This window comes from Procambarus clarkii, chromosome 5, assembly GCF_040958095.1.
Source record: "Procambarus clarkii isolate CNS0578487 chromosome 5, FALCON_Pclarkii_2.0, whole genome shotgun sequence".
In the NCBI taxonomy this organism is placed as follows: domain Eukaryota; kingdom Metazoa; phylum Arthropoda; class Malacostraca; order Decapoda; family Cambaridae; genus Procambarus; species Procambarus clarkii.
Window position 1 is genome coordinate 24202329 of NC_091154.1, and position 25942 is coordinate 24228270.

At 46.7% G+C, this 25942-nt stretch overlaps 1 protein-coding gene across 2 annotated transcripts in view; it reads right to left on the reverse strand.

Moving 5' to 3' along the window:
* LOC123762687 (kelch domain-containing protein 4) overlaps positions 1 to 25942 on the reverse strand; it is a 154145-nt gene that overhangs the window by 19319 nt on the left and 108884 nt on the right. Inside the window, exon 9 of one of the 2 annotated variants that reach the window (XM_045749377.2) lies at positions 25245 to 25325. The exons of the other annotated variant lie outside the window; for it this stretch is intronic. Coding sequence (XP_045605333.1) covers positions 25245 to 25325 — 81 coding nt within the window. The remainder of the gene's footprint in view (positions 1 to 25244; positions 25326 to 25942) is intronic. 2 annotated transcript variants of the gene reach the window in all.

Below are 25942 nucleotides of genomic sequence, written 5' to 3' on the forward strand. Positions count from 1 at the left end.
ACCTTGAGATGCTTCCGGGGCTTAGTGTCCCCGCGGCCCGGTCGTCGACCAGGCCTCCTGGTTGCTGGACTGATCAACCAGGCTGTTAGATGCGGCTGCTCGCAGCCTGACGTATGACTCACAGCCTGGTTGATCAGGTATCCTTTGGAGGTGCTTATCCAGTTCTCTCTTGAACGCTGTGAGGGGTCGGCCAGTTATGCCCCTTATGTGTAGTGGAAGCGTGTTGAACAGTCTCGGGCCTCTGATGTTGATAGAGTTCTCTCTCAGAGTACCTGTTGCACCTCTGCTTTTCAACGGGGGTATTCTGCACATCCTGCCATGTCTTCTGGTCTCATGTGATGTTATTTCTGTGTGCAGGTTTGGGACCAGCCCCTCAATTATTTTCCATGTGTAAATTATTATGTATCTCTCCCGCCTGCGCTCAAGGGAGTACAGATTTAGGCTCTTTAGTCGGTCCCAGTAATTTAGATGTTTTACTGAGTGGATTCTAGCAGTAAAGGATCTCTGCACACTCTCCAGGTCAGCAATTTCTCCAGCTTTGAAAGGGGCTGTCATTGTGCAGCAGTACTCCACTCTAGAGAGCACAAGCGTTTTGAAATGTATCATCATCGGTATAGCATCTCTAGTGTGAAAAGTTCTTGTTATCCAACCTGTCATTTTTCTTGCAGTTGTGATGGCTACTTTATTGTGTTCTTTAAAGGTAAGGTCTTCCGACATGAGTACACCCAGATCCTTTACATTGCCTTTTCGTTCTTTGTTATGATTTGCCCGAGTTTTGTACGTGGTTTCTGTTTTTATATTTTCAATTTTTCCGTAGCGCATGAGCTGGAACTTGTTAAACACCCTATTATTTTCTGTAGCCCATAGAAAGACCTGATCTACATCTGATTGGAGGTTTGCCGTGTCCTCTATGTTGCCAACTCTCATGAAAATCCTAGTGTCATCTGCAAAGGATGATACAGTGCTATAGGTTGTGTTCTTGTCTATGTCCGATATGAGGATGAGAAAAAGTACTGGAGCAAGCACAGTACCTTGGGGGACTGAGCTCTTCACGGTTGATGGGCTGGATTTTATTTTGTTGACTATTACACATTGGGCTCTGTTAGTCAGGAAATTGTAGATCCATCTGCCTATTTTCCCGGTAATTCCTTTTGAACGCATTTTATGTGCAATAACACCATGGTCACATTTATCAAAAGCTTTCGCGAAATCTGTGTAAATTACATCAGCGTTTTGTTTGTCTTCTATAGCATCTAATGCCATATCATAGTGGTCCTGCAACTGCGACAGGCAAGAGCGCCGTGTTCTGAAACCATGTTGTCCGGGGTTATGGAGATGCTGTGATTCCATGTATTTTGTGATCTTACTTCTTAGCACTCTCTCAAAAATTTTTATGATGTGCGATGTTAGTGCTATCGGTCTGTAATTTTTTGCCTCTGCCTTATTTCCTCCTTTATGGAGTGGTGCTATCTCTGCTGTTTTTAGTATGTCAGGGATAACACCAGTATCTAGGCTTTGTCTCCACACAATGTGAAGGGCCTGCGATAGTGGTTTTTTACACTTCTTGATGAATATGGAGTTCCAAGAATCCGGGCCTGGTGCAGAGTGCATAGGCACACTGTTTATGGCTTCTTCAAAATCTAGTGGGACTAGGACGACGTTTGATATATGATTTGATGTTGGTATCGTATCCATGAAAAATTCATTTGGGTTATCAATCTTTAGTGCATTTAATGGCTCGCTGAAAACAGAGTCGTACTGCTTCCTCAGTAACTCGCTCATTTCTTTGTTGTCATCGGTGAAAGTTCCATCTCCCTTTCGCAGGGGCCCGATACTAGATGTGGTTTTTGATCTTGATTTTGCATAGGAGAAAAAATATTTCGGATTTCTCTCTATTTCACTGATGGCCTTTTGCTCTCTTTGCCTCTCCTGGGTTTTGTATGATTCTTGTAGCTTGAGTTCAATTGTTTCTATTTCTCTACCTAACCTTCTTCGCCGTTCTTGAGATAGGGTGCGACTCAAGTTGTTCCGCGATTCGTTTTCTTCGCCTATATGGGGCCTCGTAGCCTGGTGGATAGCGCGCAGGACTTGTAATTCTGTGGCGCGGGTTCAATTCCCTCACGAGGCAGAAACAAATGGGCAAAGTTTCTTTCACCCTGAATGCCCCTGTTACCTAGCAGTAAATAGGTACCTGGGAGTTAGTCAGCTGTCACGGGCTGCTTCCTGGGGGTGGAGGCCTGGTCGAGGACCTGGCCGCGGGGACACTAAAAAGCCCCGAAATCATCTCAAGATAACCTCAAGATCAAGATATAGGGAACGATGTTCCCGTTCCAATCTGCATCTCTTTCTCTTTTTTCTTAGGGGTATGCGGTTTGAACATATTTCTAGTGCTACTGAGCTTATTTTTTCCAGGCACTGGTTCAGGTTTGCATTTTCTAGCTGTTCTTCTCAGTTTATTTCTGTGAAGTCCTGGTTTATTTGCTCCCAGTTTATCTGTTTATTATTGAAGTTGAATTTGCTGAAATCTCCTCCACCGGGAATCTGGACTGGTTTTAAAGGTCCATTCCTCATGGTTGTCAGAACTTCAATTAAGTTGTGATCTGAATAACAGGTATTTGTAATCATTATGTTCCCGATCAACTTATCATTATTAGTGAAAATGAGGTCCAGCGTGTTCTCCTTCCTAGTTGGTTCTACTATTTGCTGGTTTAAGGCAAACCTATCGCATATCCGTAGCAGGTCATTTGCATGTGCCTGTTCATTTAGGCTACTTCCTGGTATTCTTGAGGTTATCTTGAGATGATTTCAGGGCTTTTCTTTAGTGTCCCCGCGGCCCGGTCCTCGACCAGGCCTCCACCCCCAGAAAGCAGCCCGTGACAGCTGACTAACTCCCAGGTACCTATTTACTGCTAGGTAACAGGGGCATTCAGGGTGAAAGAAACTTTGCCCATTTGTTTCTGCCTCGTGCGGGAATCGAACCCGCGCCACAGAATTACGAGTCCTGCGCGCTATCCACCAGGCTACGAGGCCCCCTATTCTTTCTGATGTTACTGTATTAGCCAGGTGCTTCCATTTCAGGTGCCGTAGGTTGAAGTCCCCAAGCAGGATGATGTTCGGAGCTGGATTTGTGAGGTTTTCCAAGCAGTGTTCTATTTTCATTAGTTGGTCTTTAAACTGCTGAGGGTTTGCCTCCGGTGACTTATATACAAGGACAACAACTACATTTAGGATCTCTATTTTGACTATCAGCACTTCCACCATATCATTTGAGGTGTTTAGCAGCTCAGTACAGATGAGTGTGTCTTTGATGTAGAGGCTGACCCCACCCTGAAGCCGGTGTTTCCTATCACATCTGAAGAGATTGTACTCCGAGATCCATATTTCACCATCAAGGTAGTCCTTTGTGTGAGTTTCCGTTAGGGCTGCAAACACTGCATTTGCCTCATGAAGGAGACCATCTATAAAGTGAACTTTGTTGGATTTGCGTGTTTTTATACCCTGGATGTTGGCAAATATAAATGATGTTATCGTGTTAGTGGAAGTGCTGGATGCTTTACTTGGTGTTAATATCTGAGGCTCTGGTAAGGAGGCCACTGTGTTTGCGTCCTCTGTAGCATTTGACCGAGTTGGTGGTAGAGTCTGGTCAGTTTTAGCCATTCTTCTCCTCCTCCTCTTGCTAAAAAATTATCCCGGTCGATGGAGTAGTGGCTGTTTTCATAGTGGTAGTCTGTCGGTTTTATTCGCCTGGTACCTCTTATATGAAAAGCTGGACATTCAGCATTGAAGCACTCTTTCCTGTCCAAAGAGTTCTTGCAAATTTCTGGGTGAAAGAATTCACAGCTTTTGGTACATTTACCTGTATTGAGGAGGTTTCTGCACTTTCTAGGGTGATCGTATGTACATGTTCCATTTGTTCTTCCCGATTCCCCATGCTTACAGGTAGCCCATTTGTAATACAAACAGATTATGGGGCCTTGTTTTGTTTGTTTCCCTTTGCCAGGGACCACACTCTGCTGCGGCGTCCCCGACACTGTGCCTTGCTCCGGGGCCTGTGACACCGCGCTCTGCTCCGGGGCCTGTGACACCGCGCTCTGCTCCGGGGCCTGTGACACTCCGCACCCTGCTCAGGCGTCCCCTAAGGTTACCTTCCCTATGTGCCCAGTAAGTACTGCCCTTGGGGATTGAGGCAAACCTTCCACAAGTCACCTTGGGGTATACCTCCACTGTGCTTTTTACTGCTCAGTACTTGGCCGCCCTTGGAGTCAGCTCGGGTCTTGCTGCCCTTGTTTGCCTCTGGGTAGGAGGTAGTTTTCGTCACTGGTAGGGGTGCACGGTACTGCACAGCTAGTTATCACGTTATAGCGGCCAGCTCTGTTCCGCCAGGAAACGTTGTCCTCATGTTATTTTTTTTTCCTGCCAGATGGAGGGTTCTGCCTTTGGTCGCCCTCCGTTTCCTCGGGTTCCCCTTAGTTATATATTTGTGTTTTGGTGGAACCTCCTGCTTGGCCCCCTGCTTGATACCTGCTTGATGGGGTTCTGGGAGTTCTTCTACTCCCCAAGCCCGGGGAGTAGAAGACTTGTGAGAGTTTGGTCCACCAGGCTGTTGCTTGGAGCGGCCCGTAGGCCCACATACCCATCACCGCCCGGTTGGTCCGGCACTCCTTGAAGAAAACAATCTAGTTTTCTGTTGAAGATGTCCACGGTTGTTCCGGCAATATTTCTGATGCTCGCTGGTAGGACGTTGAACAACCGCGGACATCTGATGTTTATACAGTGTTCTCTGATTGTGCCTATGGCACCTCTGCTCTTCACTGGTTCTATTCTGCATTTTCTTCCGTACCGTTCACTCCCCCCGTGAGTGGACACATCCCGGGGGTTCAGCTTTATGAGTTTGTTTGGTAGTTTTGGGCGCTGGTTCGCAGTACCGTGCTTGGGCTACCCTTAGTGTGTTACCAGGGCTTAGGGACCTTGGGAAACCCTGCAGGGGCTTCGTCGTCCGATGAATGTGACCTCTATGCTCCCTCTCGCTTCGTGCGAGGTTGCTGGTTGCTCTGTCCCCTTGTCTTAGGGTGACGATCACCGGTTGCGCTCCTTCCTGCCGTCTTCCCATTTTGTGGGTCCAGTTCTCGTTGGCTTCCGACTCCAGCCCTTCCATGGGTTCTGGGGGCGGGGCAGGGTCTTGTTGGTGTTAAGACTCGGGCAGTTTCTGGGCATGTCCCCCTTCGGGGTGGCTTTTTCTTCTGAGGTCAGGGCTTTGGGGACACAGCTCGGCCCTGGGGCCTCGGGGTGAGGTTCCTTGGGCGGGGGGAGACGCTTGGGGGACTAGGGGCCGGTTGGACCCCACCTGGGTTTTTCTACTCTCCGAGCATGGGGTTGGTGTTACAGAGAGAGGAGTTCTCTTCTTCTGTGGTGCGGGAATCCCTTGTGGTGCGGCTCCCCTCCTGCCTGAACCCACTTTTTGTTTCGTGATGGACGTTCCTTCGTGTATGGATCATCGTATCCGTTCTGGGTTCGTTGTAACGTCCTGGTTAGCAGAATACCCGCTCTTTTCGTTGGCGCTCGTTCAGTTGCTCCCTCTCGCTCGAGTGAAGGGAGGCTCAAGTGGAGGGAGGTTCTGAAGGTGTTGCATGTTTTTCCTGGGGGGCCATTAGGGCATCTCATTGCATGTTGTTTGCCCCTGCCCTTCTGCGGGTTGTGGGCATGATGCAGCTCCAAGTGCAGGTTCCTTCTCTTTCGGCTGCCTTCGTCGCGGAGGATTTGCGTACCCGTGGCCTGTTGGCTTCGGCCCTGCGTTTCTTATCTATCCTCAAGCTGTCTTTGGATTGGCTCGAGTTGGATGTGGTGGCGCTCGGGGCCGCCTCTGGGTCTGGTGCGTGCATCGTCAGCATTGTTTGGGCTCTTCGTGCCACTCCTGTGGGATACGGTGTCGCGCTTTTTACTTCCCGCCTAACGTTTCGGCAGGCGGTGCTGACTTGGTTGGTCAGGCCGGGGGTGCATCATGTTTTGTGTCCGGTTGCGGCGCTTCGCCGTTATTTGCGCGCCACAGCTTCTGTGTCCGGGGACGCGCTGTGGGTTGATCCGGTTTCCCTTCTTCCCTGTTCGCGGGTTCGGGTCTCTCAGGTCGTCCGCAGGGTTATTAAGTCCAGCCAGCCTGCGGTCTATCCCCGTGCCCATGACGTTCGTAAGTTCGCGGCTCTTGCTGCCGTCTTTGGGAATATGTCTTAGTCTGATATTCGGGCGCGGGGATTTTGGCGGTCGAACAGGGTCCTGGCTGCTCGTTACCTTGTGAATGTCCCTGGGCCTCGTCGGGCCTGTGTTGCTTTGGGTCGGCGGTTGCAGCCAGTTGTCTCGGCTTCGAGTTGAGGAGTGAGCGACGACCGCCTCCCGGGTAAGTCCCTCTTTTTTTCTGTCTGTGGGTAGTTAGCTCCGGGGAGCTGACGGGGCTCCCCCCAGAAAACCAGCGTTGAATGTAATGAAACGCCATTTTCTGGGTGAGTCCCAGAGGCTCCCCGGCATCCCTCCTCCCTCCGGTCGGCGGTTTTTCGCGTTTTTGACATCCAGCCTCAAGAACTGAGGTGTGGGTAGCCGGCGCGGGGGGTCTGGGGCTCCCCCTTCCCCCTCCCGGGGAGCGGGGAGCTGCGCAGACAGCGGCGCGGCGGTGTGTGACGTCACACTAGTTTGCTTGTTTTCGGTTGGGGAGTTCTATCCACTAGTTCGGTTTTTGGTAGCAATTTTAACCAGAATAGGGGTTTGTTTTGAGGCGCTTACCTTTCTGGGTGCCTGTTCCGGTCGATGGCAGACATAGAATGCTTCCAACCACACGGGGGCTTCTATAGGCCATTGCTCCCCTTGCCTCTCTGAGGGGGCCCGGTTCTGGCCATGGTCCCCGGTAGGCCTAAGAACTCCATACACATGACTGATGCCAAAGTCTGACATTAGCATATCAGCCTGGGATAGCTCCGGGGAGCCGACGGGGCTCCCCCCAGAAAAATTGTATTCAGTATAAAATGTTTTTTTAAGTTAATATTTTTGGGAGTGAGGAACAGATTAATTCAATTATCTTTATTTCTTATGGGAAAAATTGTTTCGACTTACGATATTTCGATTTACGATATTTCGACATACGATATTTCGATTTACGATATTTCGACTTACGATACGTCTCCGGGAACGGATTACCATCGTAAATCGAGGCCCCACTGTACTCAGGTACGGTAAAAATGAGAATCTTAAACATGATACAGGGTACAAAATACAATCAAATTTGCCTATAGTAGAAAAGCAGCATGTCAAGGATTTGGGAATAATGATGTCCGACAACCAAACGTTTAGGGAGCATAACCAGGCAAATACTGTAGACACTCGCTAATCCGGAATCTGACCATCCGGAAAATGCCCTAATCAGGTCAAAATCGTGGCCGGATAAAGTTATCTCACCATCCGGCCAAAATGACCATGGGAGCTGGACCAGCGGGTGTTTGGCCGCATCAGTGGCCTAACACTCGTTGTATACCACCACCAGGAAGGGAAGGAGTCACCCCCTCACTGCTGCTCACTTCCTCTGTCCTGCCCACATTCACTGCTTCCCTCCCTCCCTCCCCAAGAGATCATTCTGTAGGTGGCAGTAGATTGCCAGCATGGAGAATTTCCATCTAATGCAATAAAGCATTCATGAAACAAGTATTTTTATAACTTTTTATTATCCTAATAATATTGCTAAACAAAATCTGTAACCAAAAATATATATGATCATGTCCAGTACTGTACATCCAGAATTTAAGAAACAATTCTGGCTAACGGTAATGAGTATAGGGTTATCTGAGTGAGCCCGTCCCTCCCCCCACCACCGACACACCTCCCCCACCCACCCCACATCCCATACACACACACTGCTTAACCCCTTAACTGCGTTGCCTCCAAATGTGACACCCCCGCAGTGCGCAGGAAATAAATTCTCTTGAAAAAATTCTTTTTTCTTTTTAAAGTGTCAAAAACCCTTCCCTGAGTATGGGTATGTAAAAAAAAATTCGAAATTGTACTTACTTTGGGTGCTATGGGGTCCGGAAGTTGGGGCGTGACGTCATCATTCCCCGTGCGCCCGTGGTGTAAGCTCTCAGAGGCGGTGGGGCGCTCGGGGCGGGGCGCGCGAGTTGCCGCGAATATATTTTTGTTCATTTATTGCGCACATTTCCCAATAAATTTTCATTGTTTTTATGTGCCAATCCAATGTATAATGAACACGTACACTGTAATATCGCAGTACAACATCCGTACTGTCCGTAGACACTGTGTTACGTGCATCACAAACAACTTCACTTATCCTACACAATTTCCAATGTATCATGCCAAATAAATTTATATTTACACTTTATATACACACTGTACAGTATCACACACTATATACACACACCATAAACACACTCAGTACTCCGCGAGTGTGTGATATGCTGCGAAACAGCCAACGGGGCAGAGTGGCACCTTGCACTCCACGCACCAGGTGCTGATACATCTTCGTTTCTGTTCTCTGCGGGTAGTGTTCCTGCATACTATACACGCACGTTTACCCTTCTCCCGTGATGCTGTGCCTGGCATATACTCGAGCATATGTACTCCGAAGTTCTCATTACCCCTCAATCTGTCTGGAGCTGCATGTGGCATTGTTGCTTGCACTCCGCGCGGTACAACAGAACCCTCCTTGCCATACTTTACTAGCAGCTGTGACACAACACCAGCACTGAATGTACGTATAGACGGTCTCCTGCCAGATTTTACTAAGTACATATTGAAGCAGTTGAGCACTGCAACATCCATCAGGTGGAAGAAGAACTTTTTAGTCCACTTCACAGACTTGCGCACGCACTCTACTCCACCAAGCATCATGTCACACTTATCGACGAGGCGCATGTTCACGTTATAGTCTATGACACAGTCTGGCTTATACACGGTGTTGCGTGTCTGAAAGTGGACTTTCCCGCTGTCCAACATGGCACCGGTGTGAATCGTACTCAGCATATTCACCTCGCGTCTGTCCTTCCACCGCACTGACAGCGTATTGTCACACTTGCGCAGCTGGCACTCGCCCACGGCTATAGCTATACCGAACACTGGCATTTCCTTCCTATGGCTCTTCACAGTGCCACATACGCCGGTGTTGTGGGCAAGGAGGTATCTGGTCAATAAGGGGCTGGTGTAATAGTTGTCGGTGTACAGTACATGCCCCTTGTTCAGCAACGGTTCCATCAGGGTCTTTACAACACTGCCAGAGAACCCGTGTTCATCTTGAGCCGGTATGTCGACGTCTGTACCAGAATATAATATCATGTCCAAGACAATACCAGTCTCACAGTCGCATAGCACAAAAAACTTCAGTCCAAATCGGTGCCGCTTTGATGGAATGTACTGTTTGAATGCCAGTCGCCCCTTGAACAGTACAAGCGACTCGTCGATAACCACATTCTGTCCAGGTACAAAATAATCCCTGAACTTCCCTCTCATGTCACTGAACATCTTCCGTACTTTCCACAGTCTGTCGTGTCTGTCCTCATTTGCATTATTCTCGAAATGCAGGCACCTGAGAATCAAGAGATACCTATCACGCGACATGTACCGGTTGAACACAGGCGATGGAACAAGGCTGTCTTTGCTCCAATATTCCTGGATGACAGCTTTCTCAGAGTGCTTCATCATCATGGTGAGTGCCAGAAACACGTACATTTCGTCGATTGTCGTGTCCTTCCATCGTGTGAGCCGTGAGGCAGGTAAAATGCCTTCGTCTATGAGGCTGTGAGCGAACCTGTTTGTCTCAGTCACAAGATGCGCCATGAATACATTGTCATAATATGCCTGAAAATATTCCATGTGTGCCATATCATCACCAGTATATGGGAATAATGGTGTAACACCAAAATCGCTATCATCAAATGTTGGTATTTGAGGGGCAAATGTGGTGCAATCCTCCCACACATGTACACCAGGGGGTTTGGTGTTGGCGCCAACACCACGGCCAACACCACCACGAGCACCAAAACTACGGCTACGTCGTCCGCTGCTTCTGCTGGAGCTGCGTGAGGGTATGCTAGGCGCTGAGGCAGATTTACGTACTGTACACCTACCACGAATAAATGATGTTGAGGGGCCACTGTCGTTGTCCACATGCTGTGAGGCACGCTGCCGCCTGCCGCGGCGTGTTGCTGAGGTAGCAAAACCCCGCCTGGTAACACCACCACTGCTCGTACTCGGGTCGTCCACACTACTCGTATCGGAGCCAATGTCACTGAAGCCCGAGAAAGATTCGTCACATGTACTATCACTGAATAAACTACTAGCGTCTGGGGACATACATGATGGTGGTGATGATAACGGTGTTGACCCAGGGCGGCGAGGCAGGCCGGGCGAGGCACGAGTACCCCACACACTCGCCACATCTTCCAATTCTGTCTCTTCCTCACTCGTATCAGATCTCTGAGTTAGGTCTTTATCTGGATCATAGTCCAGGTCATCATCCAGAGCACCGTCATCATACAAAATATCGCGTATTTCCTCCTCAGAGAGTCGTTTTCCATGACCGCGGGTCACCGTGGAGCGGGAGCTCGTAGAGGATGCGTCAGACATGGTTGCTGCTGTGAAACTGAGGCTCCCCACGGCCGCAGGGCATGCTGGGATTTTTTTTTAAGATGGCGGACGATCACTGGGGCCCCCACCCACCCATACCATACCCGCGTCACCGCGCGCCAGTTTTGAATGGAACGTGAAAAATCAAAATACCTGGAGGCGCGTTGCGCAAACCAGACGCGAGCCTGCAGGCGCGTTGCGCAGTTTAAGGGTTAAAGGTCAGTAGTTCAACTGTCCATAATTCATAAGTACAAATGTATTTGTTTAATTAATAAACAGGAAGCAATAAAATATGTTAATGATTAATGATCTCTAATAATGAGACGAAAATCAACATATAATGGCATAAAGCCAAGATATAAATTTTAATATGGGCGGGAGGCTTTGGTCGGTGCTCTGTCAGTGAATTAACACACTGACTTCATGATACCTGGTTGATGGGGTTCTGGGAGTTCTTCTACTCCCAAAGCCCAGCCAAGCCCAGGCTAGACTTGAGAGAGTTTGGTCCACTAGGCTGTTGCTAGCAACGGCCCGCAGGCCCACATACCCACCGCAGCCCGGTTGGTCCGGCACTCCTTGGAGGAAACTATCTAGTTTCCTCTTGAAGATGTCCACTGTTGTTCCGGCAATATTTCTTATGCTCGCTAGGAGTATGTTGAACAACCGTGGACCTCTGATATTTATACAGTTCTCTCTAACTGTGCTTATGGCACCCCTGCTCTTCACTGGTTCTATTCTGCATTTTCTTCCATATCGTTCACTCCAATATGTTGTTATTTTACTGTGCAGATTTGGGACCTGGCCCTCCAGTATTTTCCACGTGTATATTATTTGATATCTCTCCCGTTGTCTTTCTAACGAGTACATTCGGAGAGCTTTGAGACAATCCCAAAAATTTAGATGTTTTATCTCGTATACGTATCCCATATATGTTCTCTGTACTCCCTCTATCTCAACAATCTCTCCTGCTCTAAATGGGGAAGTGAGTACTGAGCAGTACTCAAGACGGGACAGCACAAGTGATTTAAAGAAAGTATCCACTCAATTTAATGGCCTCTTTTATACCAATCTGCCGGTAATAGCGACCGGTTTGGGAGATCGGTATCTGGACCCTCATATACCAGTCTGGCGGTCGATATTACCGAAGGTCGGTATTGAGTTTGTTTTGGCATCGGCGGCCCCTCACGTGGCAACAGGCCACCGACCTCCAAGGCCTTGCGGGAGGGATGGGAGGCAGTGATTGATGGAGGGAGGCATTGAGGGGGAGAGGCAGGGAGAGTGTTGGGGGTGGTGGTGAGGGTGGTAGGGAGAGTATTGGTGGTGGTGTTGAGGGAGGCAGGGAGAGGGGTGGTGTTGAGGGAGGCAGGGAGAGGGGTGGTGTTGAGGGAGGCAGGGAGAGGGGTGGTGTTGAGGGAGGCAGGGAGAGGGGTGGTGTTGAGGGAGGCAGGGAGAGGGGTGGTGTTGAGGGAGGCAGGGAGAGGGGTGGTGTTGAGGGAGGTAGGGAGAGGGGTGGTGTTGAGGGAGGCAGGGAGAGTGGTGGTGGTAAGGAAGGTGGAGGGCAGAATTGCTGACCAAGGCGATGGTGCCAAACCTCTCACCCCATACTGTATTAAATTTTGTAATCTTAGTTGTAAAATATTTATGCCAAAATATGTTAATTTTCATATATAACTATACATTATTAATCAATAACATGTTTTATAGTTTCCTATTTGTTTATTAAACAAATATACTTTTATTTATGAATTATGCACAGCTGGCATCTGCGAGCAGGCGCTGACAGATGTCCTTATAGCCAGGCCTCTACCCCGTTATAGTAGCTCCCTCGACCCTGTTAGTAGCTCCTTCCTCCATCGCCTGCTGTTCTCATGTTATGAGGAACGCAGTGAGGGAGGGGATGGAAGATAATGAGGGAGGGGATGGAAGGCATTGAGGGAGGGGATGGAAGGCATTGAGGGAGGGGATGGAAGATAATGAGGGAGGAGATGGAAGACATTGAGGGAGGGGATGGAAGATAATGAGGGAGGGGATGGAAGACATTGAGGGAGGGATGGAAGATAATGAGGGAGGGGATGGAAGATAATGAGGGAGGGGATGGAAGATAATGAGGGAGGGGGATGGAAGACATTGAGGGAGGGGATGGAAGACATTGAGGGAGGGGGATGGAAGATAATGAGGGAGGGGGATGGAAGACATTGAGGGAGGGAATGGAAGACATTGAGGGTGGGGAGGGAAGGAGGTGTTTGGTTTATATGTTTCACTTGTTGTGTGGTCCACTTGTTATACAGTATAAAGTATATCCTACCTGAATGTTACTTGAAAAATTACCGACATCTTAACTTCGGAAATACCAGAACTCCGGAAATAACGACAAGGGTACAGCCCCATATAGGCCGTTAAATTGAGTGGATACTGTATAACCATTGTGATGGGATGCCTGGATTTGAAAGGTCTCGTAATCCATCCTATCATTTTCCTGGTTGCTGCAATATTTGCTTGGTTTTGCTCTCTAAAATTTAGGTTGTCAGACATCATTATTCCCAAATCCTTTATATGTTGCTTTCCTACTATGGGCAAATTTGATTGCGTTTTGTACCCTGTATTATGTTTAAGGTTCTCATTTTTACCGTATCTGAGTACCTGGAATTTATCACTGTTAAACATGTAATTTTCTGCTGCCTAGTCGAAAACTTTATTAATATCTGCTTGAAGTTTTTCAATATCTTCAGCAGAGGTAATTTTCATGCTGATCTTTGTGTCATCTGCAAAGGATGATACGAAGCTGTGCCTTGTATTTGAGTCTATACAGTGGTACCTCGGCTTACGAGCGCCCCTGATTACGAGTTTTTCGGGTTACGAGCAGGATTTGCTCGGAAAATTTGTATAGCGATACAAGGGAGGCAACCGAGAGGATACGAGAGGGTTGCCTTAGGATGAGGCAACCCTCTCGTATCCTCGGACCCGAGGCTGAATGCATGGGCATATTGTCAACTTCTCTTTCAAAATCTGCCACGCTCGTGTTGATATCAGTTATATTTATAGAGGTTTGGATATCGCCCATAAAGAAGTTGTCCGAATCCTCCACTTTCATGCTGTGTATCGGGATGCTAAACATGTCCTCATGCTGCTTTTTTAGGATTTCACTAATTTCTTTGTCATCCTCAGTATATGAACCTTCACTAGTACGAATAGGTCCAATACTGGCAGTGGTTTTTGCTTTTGATTTAGCATGTGTGAATATTTTTATTTTTGTATTTCTTGAATTGCTTTCTGTTCTAGTTGCCTTTCTTCAATCTAATATGTATGCTTCAGTATCTGTTCGATTTCTTCAATCTACCTTTTTAAATTATTCCTTCTTTGTATGGAAAGTCGTGTTTGCTTCAGCATTTCCATTAACTTTTTTCTTCTTTTGTAGTGTCGTCTGCGTTCTCTTTCTACGTTGAACCTCTTTCTGGCTTTCTTCATAGGAACATGTTTCAGACAGACTTCATAGGCTTCAGAAGTCAGTTTTTCTATTCCTTGTGTAGGATTTTTATTACTTAGAACATTTCCCATCGAATGTTTGTAAGTTCCCTGTTTATTTTCTCGCAGTCTATCCTTTTATTATTAAAATTGAATTTACTGAATAGCCCTTCTTGCTTGTTGTTTCTCTTGGGCCTACTACCATTATTGATGTTAGTTTGCACTTCAATGCGCTTGTGGTCAGAGTACGTAGTGTCTGAGACAGTAATGTCTATGACTAGCTCATCATTGTTTGTGAATATGAGGTCCAGCGTGTTCTTGTTCCTAGTCGGTTCTGTAATCTGATGACTGAGCGAGAATTTGTCACAGAATTTCAGTAGTTCTCTGACCTGTGATTGGTTATTTCCAGGTTGATTTCCTGCTATAATGTTATTGTTTATTACTCTCCATTGTAAACTGGGTAGATTGAAGTCTCCAAGGAAGATAATATCTGGTACTGGGTTTGCTAGGTTATTAAGAATATTCTCTATTTTGTGGACCTGTTCAGTGAATTCCTCAACTGTTGCATCTGGCGGTTTGTATATTAGAATAATAATTAGATTTATATTCTCTATCTTGATTCCAAGTACCTCTACCACCTCATTTGTCGAGTTCAGGAGCTCTGTACATGCCAGCTCATCTTTAATATACAGACCTAATTGACTTAATTAGACCATTTGACCTAATTACTCTGTCACATCTAAATAGATTAAAATTTGGGATCCAGATTTCACTATCCATGTGGTCTTTTGTGTGGGTTTCTGTAAATGCACCAAATATTGAGTTTGATTCTATTAGAAGGCTATTTATGAACTTAACTTTATTTCTTGACTTCGATTTTAGACCTTGTGTGGGAAATTTTACCCACCTATCTATATTATCATCAAAGAAATGTATAATTTCTATATTATTTCTGTATCATATCTATATCATATCAAAATCGTATCAAATCATATCAAAATCAAATCCGAATCATTATAGATTCATTATACAGCTTGATCCTAGATGACAATGTCACTATGATCACGTACGCAATAGGGCCCTATAGATGCCTACGTGACTTTGTGCATGATCTCTCAAGGATCCAGAAGCTTCTAGAAGGATTTGTTAATTAAAAAACTATTGGAACATTAATCGCTTCCGGTAGGGATTATAAATCGAATCCTTAATAAGAATCAGTGGTACTATCAAGTACTACTAATAATCTTTAAATCCTATATCTAATTATATTATAATCACATCTTATCTCAATCATAAGTCTAGACAGTAAAAATAATCAATCAATATTCATTGAAAGCTACCTCTGAAGGGAGAGGGAGGAGCATCTTGTGAACAAGAAGTGACGACACCTCGTGGCACTACGGGTTTGTTGACAAAACAGTGAACAAGTGTGAGGGTACCTTAGCGAACATTATTTGGCTCAGGACACCTTATCTAATATCTTTATCACCAGTGAATACTCTCTAGAATTGGGGGAGTACCTGGACAATATCTACAAAGAAAACCCTAGAACATATATATCTATAAGTGTAGAGTGGAGCACACAGTGACTTGGCTCCACCTTCACCATCAACCCTCATCTTTTGCAACGCATTTATAGAAAAATCACGTAGCAACGCTACTAGTACATCATACAGCAACGCTGTGATATAAAATATCGTGCCTAAACTCGCGACAAGAGAGTTATCAGTCTGGCACACTGTCAGACAGGCACCCGGCTTCAGATAAGTATATTGAAGGTTATTACAGTAGTGTATAAATTGGCCAATTGTATGCTTGTATAACTTTAATATCCTATAAGTCTGTCTGTCGGTTATAAAGCGAGGCAACGCCTCATATCTCAGTAAGTTTATTAATACTGTAGGGCAGCAGTAGAATCTTTATCCAAGCACTAGACCTCATGAGTGTCCATTATGTGAGAAAAGATTCAGCCGCTATAAGTAACCAAGACCTCATAAGTGTCCATGGTGTTGGAAGAGATTCAGTCAAGCTGACTGTACCTAATCATATAAATTGAATATAAAAACATTGCATATATACTTGAATATATAAATTAAGTTAATTGCTTGCTTAGTTATTTTTTAAGTTATCAAATAAGTTCATTTAATTGAATATAATTTCTAGTACTTAGGTAACAGTACTTGGACTACATTTAAAGTCATTTATTATACTTTTACAATTTAAATTGTTGTTTATAGTATAAGAATATATTGGCTGTTAATAGTTATGGTGCTAGGCTAGACTATGTACATGTTTAAATCTCTGATTTAAACAGAGCCAGTGTTCAGTTATATAACTGAATTTATTAAATCTTATCCTTGTATAAAATAGAAGCTGATGTGAGAATACCTGTTGGCAGGTGGACTGTGGATCTTCAATCAACCTATCAACTAATTCATTCACCCCACCTGCCTCTTACAGCCCACAATCTGTCATTAGGAAAAGAGGAGCTAGGATTTACAATCCTAGCTAGAGATTTTAGTTGAATTAATTTGCAGACAGTAATTTTTTAATTTAGTTCATTATAAGTCCCTGGTAGTCTCCTCTCATATCAATCCAAGCAGGTTTTTCCCACACCTTGTATGTTTACAAATATGAATGATTTCCCATAATGCGTGTTACTTCTTGTGGGCTTTGGTAGTTCTTCCCGCTCTCCACCCATGTCCAGGGTGTGTTATTTTGGTACCCTGGAAACACAGACAGAAACTCTATTTTACGCTTGTTATAACTTGTAATAAAGTTGTTACATCTTGACTTAACGTGTTTGTGACGTATTAGAACGTTGTTACAACTTGCTATATTGGTTGTTATAACTGGTTAGGTGTTAAAACTTGTTCGAACGTAGTACCAACGTCATAGTTTCGGTGTGTGTTTGGCGGGTAGTGATTCGTCCAGTTCTGGTAGTAGTGTGGTTGTTGTGTGGTGTAGTACCTGTGTGCTTGTTGATGACTTGTATTCCAGTCTTGTGGGTATCTCCTTCCCCTCTGTAATCCTGTAGTGGTTCCATCTGACTGTTTCTCTCTCTCTTATATGTTCTACTCTGTATCTGCCTTCCTCTATAAAATTTCCAGTAGTATTGTATTGATCTTCCCCGTCTATAACTCTGTGTACCTCTCACGTGGAATTCCGGACACTGAAGATTGTAACATTTTTTGTCCCTAATTGAGAATTTACATAGTTTAGGGTGGAAGTATTTACACCCCGTTCCAAAACGGCATGTACCCCTCGTCAACATGTTCCTGCATTTTGAGGATGCAGAAAAGTGCATTTTGCACCTTAACACTTTGGCGTACCTCGCGTGCCACCCCTCAACTGTGCGATTTGGGTCCAAGGGTATCACGGGAGCGCACGTAAATTCTGAAAAGTGTATACTCTCTTCAACTTTGTCACCTTAATTCTCGTCCTACGAGATTAAATTTGGTATCATTGTGTTCGCAATAGAATTCTCTACAGCACTAAATGCACATAAACTCCAAAAGCCCGGCTAATTACCTGCAGCAAACAGAGAAAGTGCGAACGAGTTACCCAGGAGCGCGCAAACGGGATAAAATGTTTTCACTATTTTCACTCTGGTCACCTCAATTTTCGTCCTAGGTCTTTCATTTTGGTCTCAATGGGTTCGCAATAGAATTCTCTAGAGGAACATTAGCATATAAAATAAAAAACCTGGTCACGCTCCAACCGCCGACGAGTTGAAGACGGGCCACTAGTTAGCCGCGAGTGATCGCTCAGACGCCTTCCAGCTACACTCCCAATTCCCGCCCTTTTCAAGCCTATCTTTCGCAATTTTCTTCCTGGAAGGGCCTTGTTCATGATCACTATCCATCGTGGAGTAAGCGTAGATAGTTTCTAAAGCCGCAGTAAGAAATATAACCACGGAAAATAGCCGAAATGTTCACACGTTTGAGATGTGAGGGGAGGCGACACCGGTCACAACAGTGGAGCGAAAACAATGGGCCGACGGCGTGTGCCGAGCCGCCTGCGGGCCACGAGGCGCAACAAAGAAAATGGGAAGACATCGGCGCGCATTTTAAAACCAGTCCCCAAAAAATTGGATAAAAATCTGATTTTTGGCGATTATTTAAAGTGGATGACGCAATGCTGCGCCATGCCCGTCCTTACCGACAGTAAACGAATGACGCAATGCTGCGTCATGCCCGGGCGAAAGTGTTAATTTTCCATATTTGCATATTCCTTGTGCATAGAATTTGCAAATATTTTCAGTTTTTCCTGTTTTCAGGATATTTATACTTGTGCCTGTCTTAGCTGCCTCTTTAACCCTCAAACCGCTAGGGGCCCAAATGGAATTCACACCCACAGGCGCAACAAAAAAAAAAATCCAAAAAATTCTTTCGTCTTATAGAAGTGTTTATTTTTGTTCCCTGATCACGGAAAAAATAACAAAAAAATCGTAGGTGGCATATTTTAGCCGCAATAGGGTAGGGAAGTGTGCCAAAAAGGGGCGTTGGCAGAGCCTTCGCCAGACGAGGTCTACTCCTCCGGAGCTGTCAGATGGCAGTTGCCACAAATATATTATTACCTAATTATTTCAATGTCTCTGATTGATTTTTTCTTAGTTTTTTTGCAGTAATATTATTCCATACAGTGAATTGTGGTATATTTATATTATAAAATGTGTGAACCATTGCTGTACTCAAAATTATGGTGTGCATATAAGTGATTCAATTATTATGTTCATAAAACAATAAACAAATAGTTTTGCTGTTGTTACACTATATACCCAGGTTATATATAAGTATCTGCATGTTTTGTTCCCCATAACGAACGACAGACTCCATCAACCTCGGCCGACCTGGTGAGCACTGGTCACAAAGCCCCAGCCGAGAGACGACCCGGCCGTGAACACATCGAGCGAAGGCTCGGGGAGGTGCCAAGGCACGGAACCCCGAAATCCCCAAAGAGGAAGCTGGTGACGCAGCACCAACACAAGATCCCCGGAGGAACCCAATGAATGCAAGAGGCGGAAGGGGAGTCTCCGCAGGAACCAACAGACGCCGTAGCCAAACCCGACTCCGCGGGCAGACAAGCACGCCGAAGTGCAGACTCCCGCACAACCGCCCAAGCAACCGCTGAGCAACCCGGGACCCCCTCCTGAACAGCCAAAGGCGGGACCACAGCCGCAGTAACACTTCGGGAGGGAAGACAATGAGGGGCCCAAGAGCCTTAAACAAGGCCCAGGTCCGAACCCGGGACGGAAACAGATGGAAAAACCTCCAGATCACCAGGAAACCAAACCCGGCGATCTGGAAAAAACCATCCCCTGGCGAGCAGACAAGCGGACTGACTGGGAGCCCACACCAGCCAGTCGTCGAGGTAGGCCTGACACCGAATCTCAGACTCAGACAGGGCACTAAGATCCGGTAAAGATGCAAAGAGTATACGAACTGCCCATTACAAAATAGGGAAGGCAATAAAAACAGCAAACCTGAAGCCCCACCACCAACCGTGCTAGCCCCAGAAAAACTGGAGAGGAACGTGCCAAGAAGTGACCTGGAGGTCCAGGGCCACCATCCATGCACCTGGCCCCAACAGAATCCGAACAGGAGACAACAGTCCTCCGAGGAGGGCAGAGGATCCAGGGCGCAGACTGAAGAAGTCCAGAAGAACTGCAGACGGGAAAAGCTCATGACTGCAAAGAGCAGACGGGAAGCCCAGAAGGATGGGGCAGATCGACCATGCCCCACGCACCCACAAAGAGGAAATGACGAAGCGCAGGGGAAGAAGCCCACCCCGCCAGCTCTGAACCCCCCCAAGGGGGAGAAGCCGTCCTCCGACGCCAGCAGAGGCCGGAAGACAACCCAAAGCGCCCACCAACAGCGAGACCAAGCGAGAGGCAACAGAGCAAGCTGCTCCCCCAGCGCCCAGTCAACAGAGAAGGGAACAGAACCCCTTCCGAAAGAAAAAGTACACTACCTAAGTCATGAGGAGAGACTACGGGAATTAAACCACACTTCGCTGGAAGATGAAGTGAGGGGAGACCTGATCACCACATTCAAGATACCCATGGGAATCGACAGGGATGATAAGGACAGGCTATGTAACACAAGGGGCACACGCACTAGGGGACACAGGTGGAAACTGAGTACCCAAAAGAGCCACAGATAGAAATATTTTTTTTTTTTTTTTTTTAGTGTCAGAATGGTAACGGGAAAGCACCAGGAAGTAATGTGGTGACTCCACACACAAGTAACGAGGCTGACCCCCATACAATGTCACATGTAGACATGATAGAGCCCAAGAGGCACAGGAACCTATACACTAGATTTGATATTTACCAGGAAGGAGGAAGAGATATTTGACATTCAGTACCTTCCTCCCTTGGGTAAAAGTGACCATGTCTTTTTGGGAATAAAGTATGCAATGCGTTATAAGCTGGAAGAAAATAAGGAGGTTGAAGCAGTTGAAAAACCAGACTTCAGGAGAGGACATTATGGTGACCTTAGAAATTTTTTTAGTGAGTATAATTGGACAGACTTGATGCTAGGCAAGGAAGTGAATGAGATGTATGGCAAGTTTTGTGAAATATATGATAAAGGCACAAAAAAATTTATACCAAAACAGAGATGCAGAACTAGGAAACAGGATTGGTTCAATAGAAATTGCGAGAGGGCTAGAGACCGAAAGACACAAAAATGGAATCAATACAGGAAGAGGCCGAACCCCCAAACATACCAGCGATACAAAGATGCGAGAAACAACTACACGGCAGTGAGGAGAGAGGCAGAAAGAAATTTTGAAAAAGGGATTGCGGACAAATGTAAAACAGAACCAGGTCTATTCTATAAATTCATAAACAACAAATTGCAGGTAAAGGATAATATTCAGAGGTTGAAAATGGGAAATAGATTCACGGAAGATGAAAAGGAAATGTGTGAAACACTAAACGAAAAGTTCCAAAGTGTGTTTGTACAAAATGAAATCTTTAGGGAACCAGATACAATAAGAATTCCAGAGAACAACATAGAACACATAGAGGTGTCTAGAGACGAAGTGGAAAAAATGCTCAAGGAGCTCGGTAAGAACAAAGCAACTGGCCCAGATGGCGTTTCACCATGGGTTCTGAGAGAATGTGCATCTGAGCTCAGCATTCCACTTCACCTGATCTTTCAGGCATCCCTGTGTACAGGAATCGTAGCAGACGGGTGGAAACAGGCTAACATAGTTCCAATCTATAAAAGTGGCAGCAGGGAAGACCCCCTCAATTATAGACCTGTATCATTGACAAGTGTAATAGTGAAAGTATTGGAAAAACTAATCAAAACTAAATGGGTGGAACACCTAGAGAGAAATGATATAATATCAGACAGACAGTATGGTTTTCGATCTGGAAGATCCTGTGTATCGAATTTACTCAGTTTCTATGATCGAGCCACAGAGATATTACAGGAAAGAGATGGTTGGGTGGACTGCATCTATCTGGACCTAAAAAAGGCTTTCGACAGAGTTCCACATAAGAGGTTGTTCTGGAAACTGGAAAATATTGGAGGGGTGACAGGTAAGCTTCTATCATGGATGAAAAATTTTCTGACTGATAGAAAAATGAGGGCAGTAATCAGAGGCAATGTATCAGAATGGAGAAATGTCACAAGTGGAGTACCACAGGGTTCAGTTCTTGCACCAGTGATGTTTATTGTGTACATAAATGATCTACCAGTTGGTATACAGAATTATATGAACATGTTTGCTGATGATGCTAAGATAATAGGAAGGATAAGAAATTTAGATGACTGTCATGCCCTTCAAAAAGACCTGGACAAAATAAGTATATGGAGCACCACTTGGCAAATGGAATTTAATGTTAATAAATGTCATGTTATGGAATGTGGAATAGGAGAACATAGACCCCACACAACCTATATATTATGTGAGAAATCTTTAAAGAATTCTGATAAAGAAAGAGATCTAGGAGTGGTTCTAGATAGAAAACTATCACCTGAGGACCACATAAAGAATATTGTGCAAGGAGCCTATGCTATGCTTTCTAACTTCAGAATTGCATTTAAATACATGGATGGCGATATACTAAAGAAATTGTTCATGACTTTTGTTAGGCCAAAGCTAGAATATGCAGCTGTTGTGTGGTGCCCATATCTTAAGAAGCACATCAACAAACTGGAAAAGGTGCAAAGACATGCTACTAAGTGGCTCCCAGAACTGAAGGGCAAGAGCTACGAGGAGAGGTTAGAAGCCATATGCCAAAACTAGAAGACAGAAGAAAAAGAGGCGATATGATCACTACATACAAAATAGTAACAGGAATTGACAAAATCGACAGGGAAGACTTCCTGAGACCTGGAACTTCAAGAACAAGAGGTCATAGATTTAAACTAGCTAAACACAGATGCCGAAGAAATATAAGAAAATTCACCTTCGCAAATAGAGTGGTAGACGGTTGGAACAAGTTAAGTGAGAAGGTGGTGGAGGCCAAGACCGTCAGTAGTTTCAAAGCGTTATATGACAAAGAGTGCTGGGAAGACGGGACACCACGAGCGTAGCTCTCATCCTGTAACTACACTTAGGTAATTACACTTAGGTAATTACCTGTTGATAGACGGGTGAGAGGCGGGACCAAAGAGCCAGAGCTCAACCCCCGCAAGCACAACTAGGTGAGGACATATATTGTAAAAGTAAAGTCGCCGACTAGCGGGCAGAGAGCACTACGCCGGCCAGGCAAAGAAGGCACAAAACTGCAGCAAAAGGCCCACCTCGACAGCAAAACCGCAAAGTCCCAGCACAACCACAACATGTGCCAAGACCCAAAAAGATCAGTCTGCAAGCCAGGAAGACCCCAGAACCCCAAAAGGCAGAACCGGGTCACACGAGGAAACAAAGTCCCCTGAACCCACAAAAAAGGGCCCAAGAGGAAGAAACCTCCAGAACGAAACCAAGGAACCCAAAGGAACCCAGTATCGAACCAGGGGGAGCCCAAACTACCACATTTGCCAGCGGAGAACATCACTGAAAGGCAAAGCACAGCCCCCAGCAGAACCCCCTGGGAAAACGGTCCCAACAGACCGAAAACCGAGGGACAAGGTGTGGGAGCAAGCATACCAGCCAGGGGCACTGAGCCTAAACCCATAGGCTCAGACCCAAAATCAACACCCAAACGTTCCCAGAGGAACAGGCAACGGCAAGAAAACACCAGAAAAACAAAGAAACGACAACAGGAGAACAAAAACCCTGAAATAAAAAAAATTGAAAACTCACCCGAGACGCTCGCTCGCACACCCAGACGCATGTAAACAAACCGCTACGCCGCCCTGGTGGCCACGCCGGGAAACCGGCAGACGAAAATGGCCGCCAGCAGGGGCTGCGACTGACGCTAAATACACAAAAACACGCCAGCAAATGTGGGAAGCTAGCAGACTGGATGGGCGAAAAACGTCGCCCAACAGCAGAAAAACCCCGGCAGGGGCAAAACTGCCCCAGAACTGCTAGCAGGCATCCCCCACAGCCCCGGGAACCAACAACAGAGGCCCCGGGGCAGAGCCGTCCTGCAAGCCCTCTGCCCTTAAAGAAAAGCAAGAGTCCATGGGAAAGGCAACAAGAAAGGGCCGCTGGTAAGACCCAGAAGCCTTGGCAGGAGGCACAGGCTCAAACCTCCGTCCCCAACCCGAACGGGGCAGCCCCCGAAAACCGCCCGAGTCTCTGCCGCAACTAAACCCCGCCCCGACCCCGAAACCCGCAGACGGTCCGGAGCCGGGAACATGGAGGGAAAGGGGCGAGCAGCACCTAACCAAACGGGGCGGCCACGGGGCATTCGAGTGGGAAACCAACCAAGCATGTTGCAGCAACCTAACCTAGCTTGCAACACGGATGCCGCCTATACTCTGAACAGTAATAACATCAGGAGAGTACTGGAGAACAAGCAGAGAATCTCTCGCAAGACTCCGGGTCAAGGTGTCAGTGACCCAACAGGCAGCATGACGGAGGTAAAAATGGCAACTGTCACCCGGAGACAAGGGAACAGCAACCAACGATCCCGTACAAGACGGGTTGGAACTCGGAAGACACATGCAATGGTCCCCCGAGCCCAGACAGGGGTTTCCAGGGCCCGTAGGGTAACAACTACGGGAAGCCCAGGCAAGGTGTTGCTAACCGGTTAAGAAACCCAAACATAACAAGAGGGTAGATTATAGCACTGAAAACCCCTGAGACGTGTACAATCACGGGGGCCTAGCAGAGGGCCGCCAAACACTACCAGTGGAACTATAACCACCTTAGGCAGACCCCCACTAGGCATGAAAAATGAAAAACAAAAGAAAAACCCCGCAAAAGTACACCGTCTCCAGAGGCGACAGAAACCGGCAACCGCTTAGGTGGCAGGCTGCACAACACCTTGACGCCCTAACCAGCACAATACCAATCCCTACCCAGGGCCAAACAAGGGCCCCAAGCCCCAGCTGGCCCCAAGGGCGAGGCAAATGCCGAGCAGCAAGAACCTCTACGGGAATGGTTCCCGAACGCCCCAGGGAAGATAACCCTGTTACGCAAGGGCAGTACTCACAGGGCGCTTAGGGAAGTCAGCCACTAAGCACATGCAGCCCCGGCACTGATGAAGTACTCCTGGCCACCGCACACCACAACACAAGGCAGTGAACGCCACACAAGGCCAACACCGCCTAGGAAACTGAGGCCAGAGAAGCATCAATCCTGGTTGACATTAGCGAACAAACTGGAGCTTGGCAGCCGGCGCGGTAGGTCAGGGGCTCCCCCCTCCCCCTCCCGGAGCGGGGAGGGCTGTGCGGACGATCGGCGCGGCAGTAAAGTGTGATATTTGCTTGTTTGCTAGTTTCCTTGGGATTGTAGGGAGTTTTCTACCTCTCTGTTCGGTTTTTGTTGTAGTTTCTTACCATGTGGGGTTTGTTTTGTTACGCCTACCTTTCTGGGTGCCTAACCCAGGTCAATGGCAGATAAGGAAAACCCCCAACCATATGGGGTTTTCCAGGGCCATTGCTCCCTGAAACCTCTCTGAAGGGGCCAGGTTCTGGCGCTGGTCCCTGGTAGGTCTGAACTCCTTAGCTAATGTCCCGGTCTAACATAACATACATTAGCCCGATAAGCTCCAGGGAGCCGTAGGGGCTCCCCACAGAAAAGATGTCAATACTCACAGTAAACACACCATCATCGCTAACAATCTTTTCTGTTGGTACGTCGTCTACTTTCATATTCTCCAACTTCTCCTCCACTTCCTGAAAACATACACCATAAACATTAAATAAAAAAACGTAACACACATGTTAAAATATATAAAAATCTGTATCACATGCACCTCAAAAAACCAGCGTTGAATGCAATGAAACGCCATTTTCTGGGCGAGTCCCAGAGGCTCCCCGGAGCTATCCAGGCTGAATGGATATGTAAAACTTTCTGGCATCAGTCAAAGTGCTAGGAGTTCTTGCCTACCAGGGACCACGAGCCAGAACCTGGTCCCCTCAGAGAGGCACGAGGAGCAATGGCCTATAGAAACCCCCTTGTGATTGGGAGCATTCTACGTCTGCCATCGACCGGGACAGGCACCCAGAAAGGTAGGCTCCCCAAAACAAACCCCTATTCTGGTGAAATTATTGCTACCGAAAGCCAAACGAGTGGACAGAACTCCCCAAACAAAATTATCAAACTAGCATGACTTCATCACATCGCCGTGCCACTGTCTGCGCAACACCCCCCTCCCTGAGAGGGGAAAGGGGGAGTCCCAGACCATCCACGCCGGCGATCCAACTGGCAGTTCTTAGGCTGGATGTCAAAATATGCGAAAAACGCCGCCGACCGGGAGGGAGGGAGGGATGCCGGGAGCCTCCGGGAGTCA